The 12,162-nt window shown below is 32.8% G+C and overlaps 1 protein-coding gene across 1 annotated transcript; it reads right to left on the reverse strand.

Annotated features, from left to right (window-relative positions):
- Positions 1 to 1,128: 1,128 nt before the first annotated feature.
- Positions 1,129 to 1,863, reverse strand: LOC149229952 (uncharacterized). Its single transcript, XM_089381163.1, has one exon. It carries the CDS (start codon positions 1,861 to 1,863, stop codon positions 1,129 to 1,131), a length of 735 nt encoding a protein of 244 aa, XP_089237289.1.
- Positions 1,864 to 12,162: the final 10,299 nt, after the last annotated feature.

The following is a 12,162-nucleotide window of genomic DNA, read 5'->3' on the forward strand; positions in this document are numbered from 1 at the left end:
CTGTGGTTTGTTTTCAATTCAAATTTCTTTCCCACCAGATAATGTCGCCAAAGTCATAAGGCAGGAACTATAGCTGCTAGTTCTAGATCATGGGTTGCATAGTTTTCCTCATGCGTCCTTAACTTCCTAGAGGCATAGGAAATCACCCTACCATCTTGTGATAATAACGCACCCAATCCATCTTTTGACACATTGGTACATACTATGAATGGTCTATTCATATCTGGAACCTTAAGTATCGGGGATGTAGTCAAACATTGTTTGAGCTTGCAAAATGCTTGCTCACACTCGTTTGTCCAATTAAATCGTACTCCCTTCCTAAGAAATGAAGTGATAGGGTTGACTATTTTTGAAAACCCCTCCACAAATCTTCAATAGTATCCCGCCATACCCATGAAGCTAGGAACTTCATGCTTATTAGAGGGTGTTGGCCATTCTGAAATTGCATCGATCTTTGCTAAGTCAACAACAATGCCTTCACTGGAAATAATGTGTCCAAGATAATGGATTTTTGATTGGAAAAAAGAACATTTGGACATTTTTGCATAAAGTTTATTTTCTCTTAAGCATTGTAACACCAATCTCAGGTGTTGCTCATGCTCTTTTGGGGACTTTGAATAGATTAGAATGTCATCGAGGAACACTTTTACAAATTTATCCAAGTAATTCCTCAATACACCATTCATCAGACTCATAAACACTCATGGGGCATTAGATAACCCAAAAGGAACAACCATGAACTCATAATGACCAAAACGAGTTCGAAAAGCAGTTTTGGAAATATCCTCTTCTTTAACTCTTAGCTGATGATATCCAGGTCGGAGATCGATCTTGGACAATACGGTGGCTCCCTTCATTTGATCAAATAGATCATCAATGCGAGACAAAGGATATTGATTTATAATAGTTACTCGATTCAATTGCCTATAGTCAACACAGAGCCGAAGGGATCCGTCCTTTTTCTTTACAAATATCACTGGAGCTCCCCAAGGTGAAACACTAGGCCTAATCTTACCCTTATCCAATAACTCTTGAAGTTGCACTTGCAACTCACGAAGTTCAACAATAGACATTCGATAGGGAGCTTTGGATATAGGTTCAGTACCAGGCTTTAACTCTATGGAGAAGTCAATTTCCCACTAAACTAGGCAACTCCTCTGGAAAGACATCGGAGAATTCTGAAAGGAAAGGATATTGTTCAAAGGATGAAAGCTCTCCCTCATTTAAAGTCATTACAGCATACATTTGACATCTTTTCCTAAGACTTCTCTTCATCTGCAAGAATGAGATAAGTCTTAAAGAAACAAGTCTCCTTTCCCCATGGATAACCATAGATTGGCCCTCATCACTCAAAAAATGAAGGGTTTTGCTTCGACAACTAAGCACAGCCCAGTGGGCTTCAAGCCAGTCCATCCCAATTATCACATCATAGTGACCAAGTGGCGTCACATAAAGATTCACATTTGTGACACACACTCCCAAGTCTAAAGGGCACTCTTGCACTAAGCATTCAACCTTTTGAGATCGCCCTGAGGCCATCTGAACCTGATCAAAATCATTTTGCTCTATCGCCACCAATTTACATTTCAATAAAGCATTAGGAGAAATAAAACTTTTAGTTGCGCCAGGATCAATCAAAATAGTAACAACCATACCATTTAGCTTACTTGATGCTTCAAGCACTGTAGACTGATGCTCGACCTGGCGATTTTGCACAACTGCATGAATCCTATGGGCTCTACCCATATCTCTAACAGTGGCTTGTTCCTGCTCTGATTGTGCTTCAGTCTTCTTTTCAGGGAAATCTCGCTCATAATGAGGTCCTCCACAAGTCCAACATCCATTAGTGGGAGCAGTTTTCATAAATTTGACCCTTTTATTAGGTGATTCTTGAGTGCGAGCATTACTTTGTTGAAGATGTTGCCTTGGGTTATTTCTTTGGTTCTTAAAAGTATGATTCTTTTGAAATCCCTGATGATGTGAACCACCTGACTTATGTCTTACATATTAGCCTCCCCTTCGAGGAGGTTTCCCATGGAATGATAGATTTGGGGTTTTATCCCCCCCTTTGTTCCCCAATAATTCTTCCTCAGCTATAATTGCTTGTTGCACTACCTCATGCAATGTAGTAGGCCTCAAAATACACACCTTTTCCTTTATAATAGGATTCAATCCATACAAAAACTTGTTTACCTTGAGGGATTCAGTATTTAGATGGGTAGCATATCTAAGCAACTCCATGAATCGTGCTTCATATTCAAGGATTGTCTTAGTTCCTTGCTTAAGATCATGGAACTCATTCAATTTCCTCTCCAAGTATTCAGCAGAAAGGTACTTTGCTCGAAATTCCTCTTCAAATTGTTCCCATGTCAAGGTAGACATGGAGTATCCTAATTGGGATTCTAAGTTCCTCCACCATAATAGTGCACTCTCCTTAAGTTGGTATATAGCCAACTTTTCCTTTTGGTTGCTAGAATAATTCCGCAACTCAAAACATAGGCGCATGTTTTCCAACCAAGCTTCTGCTACCTCCCCTTTTGTGGTACCCTTAAAGATAGGAAGCTTAACTTTTTCCAACTCTCTATGTACATCTCCATCAAATGGTATTTCTTGCCTCTCTAATTGAGATGAAGAACATGACAATGAAGGATTTCCCCCAACCCTACTAATCAAGACTTCAGTCATCTTTTGGAAAGATAACATCATATCCCTTACTTCCCTGATGGATATTTGCTCAGATTCTTTATCTTGGGGAGGTGGAGATGAGACTTCCTTCCTCCTCCTTGATGTTCTCTCCATGATTACTTAACCTGACCAAGGAAAAATTTAGGTAAGTAAATAAATATTAGTAGGAAAGCCCTAGGTCCTAGAGTTTTAACTTGGCTCTGATATCATATGTAAGGTCCCACCTTACCTACCATCAGTATTATACTAAGGCTGACTCAAAATGCGATTTAAGTTTAAGTTTTTAAGATGTAGAAGTTAATGCAAGGTCATATATCTATATTTTTATTTTTATTTTTATTGGTATTCTTTACACTACATACTAATTTCTACTAATTAACTAATCCATGGTACTATTAAATTTCTCATTAAGGCTAGAGGGTCATGGTTCCTCAAGATCCAAAACTTACAACCATAAGTCTTAAAATCACATTTAAATGATAGAGTCTTTAGTGGGATAAATAATATCAATCTTTACAAACCACAATTTCTAATAAGCTAATTGTGTGCAATTAAGAGTGTTTAAAAGTGACTAATTTGATTTTGTTCTAGATAATATGCCTATGAATTCTTTGGTAAAACAAAGGGATGAAAAACAAGATAATTCAACTTCTAAAGGAGTGGTTTCCAATTATTATGAATTCATATGTGAGCTAACAATTACAACATTTCACCTAACCAATTTGCCTTCCATGGATTTTTAATTCAATGGAATCATTATGCTTATTCTTCGAGATGTTTCCAGAAACACCTTGGTTGCAAATCCTAAATTTACTTAGTCATTTTTATAGACAATTCATAGATGTAATTAGCTACAACCATTAAAGCATTACGTCAAACAATTTGCAAGCATGAAATGTACAGCGATTGAGGCATTTTGTCAAACACTTACAACCATAACCCTTAAGGCGATTTCACCAAAATTAACTAACATGAATCTAAGATTACATAATTTCTTTTTCTTTGTCAGTAATGCCAAGAAATGAACCTAATACATAAGTAGAACTGTCATCCATCTTGATTGCTGCATATACAAAAATTTAGGCACATAATGACTATAAATATTTAAGAATTTTTACAAATAGCTCGCAGCAATGTAGCTACAGCCATTGGGAATTTTGAACAACGGTTAGCAGTCACAAAACAAGCTGTTAGCTATTAAACTATCAAATAAGCAGTCACAAGTTTATTAAACTATAAATGTATTAACCATTGATACTTTAAAATAATAATTCCAAGTTTATATAACAGACTGATTTCATAAAAAGAGATTACCAGGTAAATCACAGCTACAAAAAAAAAGCAGCAAGACAAACCACCAGGCAGCAGCAGCAAATCTGTAAAATATAGAAGATTACAGAACCAGATTCTGAAACTCTGTTTTTTGAAATCAAAGTTGGGGCGACATGGTCATAAGGTACAGATACCCCCTGAAGTTAAAATAAATCGAAACAGAAACACCCAGAAATGCGATTATTTAAAACCACAACCAAAAACAAATTCATACTATCTCATTTATCCCTTTTGTCAAACATATACTGTGCAAACTTATCTACAACTGTAAAAAGAGAAGGAAAAACCAAATTTATGCTATTAACATGTTTTCATAAAACTCATGGCAGCCTGAAAAAACTGTACAAAAAAAAAACTTACATAAAATAAACTACAGTTATTGCAAAATTCCTTCAACATTTAGTGTGCAGCATTTGATATACATCTAAGTTTCAGTCAACAACCAAATAAGAAAAACCATGTAATGAACTACAAAAAGAAACACAATATAATGTTATCAACATACCTGGCAGTGAATTTATACAACTCAAAAAATGGGAGTATGCTCCAGCTCCAATATCCTTACCAACTCATTGTAAACCACCCGGTTTTCCTGCCAACCATATCCAGGAAGAACTTCTCCCCTAGAACCCCCAAGCTGCAAAAACTCACAAGCAGTACCAAAAGACAACATTAGAGAGATTTGCAAGGCAAACTAAGGAAGCAAATTTTCACTTCCTCTCAATACCACTCATGGCCAACCTCAATAGCTAGAGATCTTAGGATTTTAACAATAATTTCAGATTTATTATGGAAGCAATTGACTACTCTCCATATCTCTCCCTATCATTATTTTCCTCAAGTCTCTTCCACTCTTGGCCTCATAATCCCGAAGTGAGAATACATGAGACTCATATATAGGAGGAGCAACCAATTCTTGTCATAAAGGAGGAGTAATGTGAATGCATTGGATTCCATTTAGAGGAGTGTAACTTATGCCATTAAGGAGAGGTATGCATGCCTTAGTTAAGGAGAGTGTAACATATGCATTAAAGAGAGCATAAAAGGAATATTTTATGACACATTTTTAATGAGTGAAAAGGAATATGCCATTCTTTGATGAGTGCATAAAATAGAGTATAATGAATTATTTAAAAGAGAGAGAGAGAGAGAGAGAGAGAGAGAGAGAGAGAGAGCCATGAGAGTCATGAAGGAGATGTGTGAATTGATTGAAGAGATAAAATTGACTTGTAATTCCTTTTTAATAATAATATTATAGCATCGTAAAAGATAATAATAATAATAATAATATTGAGGATTCAATCAAGATTGAACTATTAGGATTGATTAATGATAAGTTAATTCGTTTTTCTTCAACTCCGCTTGATTACCAATTTATGTAAAGTGATTTACTATTTTTAGAAAGTCGTGCTTGAGACGCTGGACATGACTTTCTACTTTTAGAAAGTCATTCTAGAATTGTGAGAATGAAATTTTATTTAAGGAAATTCATCCATGAGTGGTATTTTTATTCTAGAGAATAGGGATTCCGCACCCCTATTTCATGCATCTCCGTGCCTTAGTAGATTGAGGACTCCGCGCCCTGATCTACTCCAAAGATCCAAGATTCCACAACTTGATCTTTTTAAATATTCAGGACTTTGCGCCCTAAATATACAAGACTCCACGTCTTTATCTTTCTTGGATTTAGGACTCCACGCCCTAATTTCCATGCCCTCTCATCTATTGTGCTTTGAAACTTTGTGTTTCTCCTTATGGTACTGATTGTGAGCTTTTACCCATCTGATGGTTCGCTAGTAAGGCCTTGTTCAAAGACCTACACACATTACAATCTCATAGATCAAATGAATCAAATGAATTTCATAATGAAATTAAATTAATCGCATTTAACCCAGAATGGTGTATGGCTTCCACAGTCATTTTGGTTTGAATAAATGAGTTCCACGGTCATTCATAATTGAACATCCTTGTTGGAAAATGACCAGGTACCCTACCACATCCTGCTTAGTACAATATTAGACATATATAATCACACAAATCATGTATCATCCATAAATCATAATTAACCATATATTCTGCATAACCATGAGAATCCATGGGTATATGTGTGTCAATCTTGGATCACCATCCATGTCATACACCTGCTTCATAAATCAGATACAAACATAAAAACATATGTATAATATTTTACTTAACCAAAACCATCTAATACAGATAATCAATGATGCCACGTATAAGAGGAAATATAACTATATAAAACATTGTTCCCTAATCCAGTGATCAATCTGTCATACATAAACTTAAAAGGAAATATAACTACGTATGTAAAACATTATTCCTCAATCAAGTGATCAACCTATCATATATATATAACCCTTGATAGGAGTGACAAAACTATACTAGAAAAATAGGACACTACAATATACAGATATGTTAACGAAACCATACCCTGTGAGCTTCATTATGCAATAAGATGTACTTTTAATCGCATTGTTCAATTGATTTAGATTGGGCTAGCAATAGAATTAATTGCAAATCCACTTCTGGATATGTTCTCAATTTGTGTTCTGGCCCCATTTGTTAGTCTAGCAAAAAGAAATATGTGATTTCTTTATCATCAATAGAAGTCGAATACATAAGTGCAATCAACATTGCCATTCATGCCATTTGGTTGCAAAACTTCCTGAATGAGCTTGGTATCATATTTCATCGTTTAACTGTCATCTAGTGTGACAATGAAAGCACAGTAAAGTTTTCCAGAGATCCAATGCAACAACAATAAACATAACACATCGAGATCCACATGCACTACATCTAGGAATTAGTACATGATGGAGTTATTAAGTTCTAGTATTGTCCCACTTCTGAATAGATCACCAACATCTTCATGAAGAATTTTACTAAGGAGAAGCTTCACTTTTTGCGAGATCATCTTGGGGGGAAGGACATAATTGCCTAGGAGTTGTATTGCTTTTTCAATATTGTTTTTTACCCCTTGTGGTTTTTTCTCTTTCATCTTCTTGGAGCTCTTCTATGCTACTTAAATGAATTGTAAAATTGGTACATTACATGGTTTCTTGTTGGGACCCATTTTTGTTCTCATTAGTAGTGCTTCACATGGGGTATTGAAGACAAGATACACTTAATTGCACTTCAATTAGACTAGTGAAAGAAGTCGTGCATTCATCACCAAGAGGGCATTCCACAGGTGCATGCATGAGTTCTATTGATCTCAAATGATCAATGCATGGCTAGTTAACAGGACTAGGTGTCTTTATCCTTTATTGCATGTTCAGATTTCTCTAGATTCACTAGTACTAGATTGCTTTGAATTGTATTATTTAGTAATTTTCTTTTTTTGTGCATAAATATAATTCATTAATTATTTCTTTATCATTTTTTAATCTTTTTTTGCTTACAAGTTCTGCTCATTGTTTTCTACAAGAAAATTTTTAAAAATGAATATTTATCTCAATGTTTAGAAACTTTAGTGAATCTTTCTAATCCTTAATATGCAAATTGTAAAATGTTTAGCTAATTTTTTTTTTAATATTTAAATTTGTACTTATTTTATATAGCCTTTATAAAATATGAACAATTCTCAAAGTAAAATATAAATATTTAAAAAAAATGGTGAAAAAAATGGAAAATTAAATTAGCTCTGAAATTTTGCTTTGTTTTCTAGCTAAATCCAATCAATGCAACTACAATTTCACACTCACATTAAATAATATCTCGATCTTTAAAATAAAAGCAATTTCGCGTTTCCGATCGAGTTCCGGTTCCTGTTTAATCTGCTTTCGCTGTCCTTTCAAGGTTGCAGTTTCATTTTCCAACCTGCTATACCTGCCTCTTAAGGTTTGAATTTTATTTTCCAACTTGCTCTACCTGTCTCTTATGGTTTTAATTTCATTTCCAACCTGCCACGCCTCTCTCTTTCCGGGATTCCATTTTTGTCTGCGAGTAATTTTCTACCAAATGACATATTACAGGGGTAAGCACACGCGCTTTCTTTTATAAACAAAATGTCGGTGTTTATTTTCTGTATAAATGAGTAAAATGTGGATATAGACATAACTAGCTGGTCAAAATAATGAGTCGTCTAATGAGGCGGAGGAATTGCCTGGACGGCCAAAAGCGGTTGGAATTTAGACGGTCAAAAGCGGTTGGAATCTAACCAAAAATATTTCAAAAAATCTTGTAGAAGCAGTGTTTGAATCGTGTTTTTGATGGTGGAAATGGATTCAACACCATCAAAAACGTCTATGACAATTAAAATTTTAAAGTTTAGCAACTATAATTTGAATTTACAAAAATCTTTGCCAAATTTTCACTTTTGCGTTGTTAACTACGCAAAACAATACATGTATACACCTTTAATACCTATTGGCAAGCCATGTATACACCTTTAATACCTATTGGCAAGCTACTTATTTTCAGCCGAAACCGTCATTACATTGCAAATGTCGGCTGCAACGGAACAGGCAGCACCTTGTAATGGCCATGACCATCACCATGAATATGTGGTCACGGCATGACGCAAAATCCTGCATAAATCTACCAATCACAGTGATAGAATGCCGGGCGGCGCTCACCCATAAATGTCGCTTCAAGGTAAGGAAAGAGGAGATGCCGCCAATTACAGAGATTGAATGCCGGTCGGCGCGCACCCATTTTGTTGGGCCCCACACTGCGCTTGCCCACCTCTGAATAAATAAAACGAATTCAATTAAAGGGGTAACGTCCGGAAAGGTTTTTTGGTCTATTGAATGCTCTTTGCTATAAATCCCATGCTATTGGGTTTTTAAGACTCTTAAGAGTACATTTGGTCAACCGAAATACATCTCTGCATTCGTATGGGCATGAACATGGCAAGCGATATTTAATGTGAATTTTCAGCGTTGACGTGACATCCATTTAGATGGTAATACATACATGGCATAACATGTATGAGATGGTCGGCTTTCTTGCCGAACTTTCCGATGACCGCCAAAACAATCCCCGATACTGTCCTCCATACGCCGTCAGCCGAACTTTCCGATGACCGCCAAAACAATCCCCGATACTGTCCTCCATACGCCGTCAGCGCAGACCACCACAATTAAAGCATTAATGTATGGATCAGCGACTATTCGTAATTTAAATTTTGAATTTTCAAAATGCCGCGCATAGCTACATGAACACTAGAGAGACAGGATTTTTTGGCCTGGATTTTTGTCAAACATAGTGCCCCTGTTTCAATGGCTCGGCTGTTTAGTCTAAAATGAACTCAGAATTCTGCAGGAAGGATATATTGAGCGCTCTTCGTAGCGCTAGCAGTGTTGAATTATATTGATGGGGTTCAGAGATCGATTCAGCGGCCGTGGAGATTATGACAAGAAACACTGTATGGAATCATCTTTGGATTTAGCATAGGCCGACACCAATGCCGGCAGCCACAGCTTTAAAGAATTCTTTGCTCTGCTGCAACGGATAGAGGCCACCCAAGGCACTACTGGGCAAGAGATTATAACCTTATTTTGCAATGATGTATTTAATTGAGACATTCCTATTTCGTTCGTATGTGTTGTTTATTATAAGCTTATAATTTTAGATTAGTTTTCTATTCTCTTAAATTCTGTTAAGAAGTCGGTCAAAAGAGAGCAACATATCTCTCTTGTTAGAGCTCGATTTAAACTGTGAGATACAACAAAAAAAAATCATATGGACATTTTTTTTTGCTGTATATTAACCAGAAGCAAAACTGTTTTATTTCATGGAATTTTAGATTTTCTTTGGCTTGAAACTTTTTCTTTTGCAAAATGTATTGCTTTCATGTGCATGTAATCAGTGTCATATTCATCAAAGTTTGAGAAAATAAACAATTTTTTTTAATATATATAGTGTAAAATATTTAATGAATGGTAAATTTACGGGTTTTAACATTAAAATTGTAAAATTGTTTGAATTCAATTTATCTTATGACGATACTCATCATATGTGTTATGAGTCTTGAACGACAGGATTCTCAGCAGACACGCAGGCTAAAACGCTCTGAGATTTCATATAAAATCTATCGTGAGTTATTCAAAACCGTATTATACCTTCCAAATTTATATACTTTGTATGCCAAACGGCTTGCAAAATTTGAATTTTAATTTGAAATTCTGTATCTCAACTTTTTATTTATTTATTTTCGCACTAATTTTAATTTTAATATTTTTTTTAATTAAAAAATTGTGTTTTGTTGGGCGTTAAAAGTTACAAGATTTATATATTTTTCTAATTGAAAAATTGTGTTTTGTTGGGCGTTAAAAGTTACAAGATTTATTAATAAGATTATAGATAAATGGAAGTTGATTTTGCACCCTTAGAACCATCTCATTGGTTACAAATAAAACTATTTTTTTTTGTTAAGAAAAGGTGTATTCTTATTTTTAAATATGTTAATTTTTGAATTTTAAAATATTATTTTTATATAATTAAAAAATTAATTATTAACTAACTATAAATTTTTATTCTTTTATTTTAATAGAAAATTTTAAAATATATTATTATATTGCATTTTAACAATTTTATTTTTAAATTTAGTATATTTACATAATTTAAGATACATTACAAAAATACAAAAAATTAAAGAGTTTGACATAAGTAAAATTGATTCCAGAGAGACCTTAAATTTATTTTTTGAAATTGATTTCAAATTCTTGAATAGTATGTAATTGAAAAATTAATTTATGTTTTAAATATTTGGATTTAATTAATAATTTTTCTATTAGTTAATTAATAATTTATCATTTATTCATTTATAGTTTATCTTTTAATAATTTAGTAGTTTATTAATTATTAATAATTCAAATTTAATAATTATAAATTTTATTGGTTATTTAATATTTTATAAGTTGAGAATTATTATAATTTTTTAATAGTTTATTAATATTAATTGGTTTTATGAGAATTTAATATTTTTTACGTTTTAGTAATTAATTAATATTTAATAATATTCTTATTAATTATTAATATTTTAATAGTTTATTGTTTATAATTTAATTTTTAATAGTTTATTATTGTTTTTTCATTAACTTAGATCTTAATTATGAAATGAATAGATTTAATATTTTTAATAAATACTAACCTCTAATATGAAATAAATAAATTTAATATTTTTAATAAATTTTAACCTCTAATCCCTAACTTCTCTCGTGACATCACAGTTTTAAAAAGGATTGGTATCTATTTATCTTCTTCTTTGCTCCTGTTTCATATTTTAAAAAAAAATGTATAACCATTGTTAAATATGTATTAAAAAATAATTAACTAATTATTATTATTATTATTATTATTATTATTATTTATTAATATTTTATATTAATATAAATATTGTTTTTATAAATATTTTTTAATATATATATTTATTAGTATAAATATTGTTTTTAAATAATCTACATTAATAATTTTTAATTAATTAAATGCAACAATTTATATTTTACTCAAGGACTAATATTAAAACCCTATGAATAACATTATACCCTATGAATATGAACCCTTAGATTAATAAACTGAAGGGATTGATATTATAAACCCAAGGAAATAATAAACTCAAAAGATTTATTCTAAAACCCCAAGGGAATAATATTAGACCCAAGGGAAGATATCTTATAATTAAATATGCTTCCTTAATATTTATATTATCAAATAAAGCAGAGGCGTATAGACAGATTTCTATCCCTAACACTAATTAAATGATGGAGAGGTACTAATTTAAACAAATTGTTTAATTATCTAATCTCAGTGATGATAATAACTTTGTAGAGTCTATCAGGGATATCAAAACTCAACCTAGCTTTATCCAGTATTTTTGTTTTTATCTCAAATATATGAAGAATAACCAAAATAATTACACAAAGGAGACTCACATGAACACAAATGCTGCTAGAAATTGAAGCCATAAGCCTTTAATTATCTTCAAGATTTCCAAAACACAATAATGTGGTTGGTTCTATCAAAGTTTCAACCCTTCTTACTTCAAATTACAATGCGTATATATAGAGTGTAAATCAAAAATATCTAATGTTTTACAACCTTTTACATAAAATATGTTTTATCCAAACTAATTTGGATACTTCTAATTACTGCAACTCAAAATATAAATTTTGGCACTGATTG

The sequence above is a fragment of the Pinus tabuliformis genome, chromosome J, assembly GCF_031772625.1.
Source record: "Pinus tabuliformis cultivar Carrire ecotype Pingquan chromosome J, CPIR1, whole genome shotgun sequence".
In the NCBI taxonomy this organism is placed as follows: Eukaryota; Viridiplantae; Streptophyta; class Pinopsida; order Pinales; family Pinaceae; genus Pinus; species Pinus tabuliformis.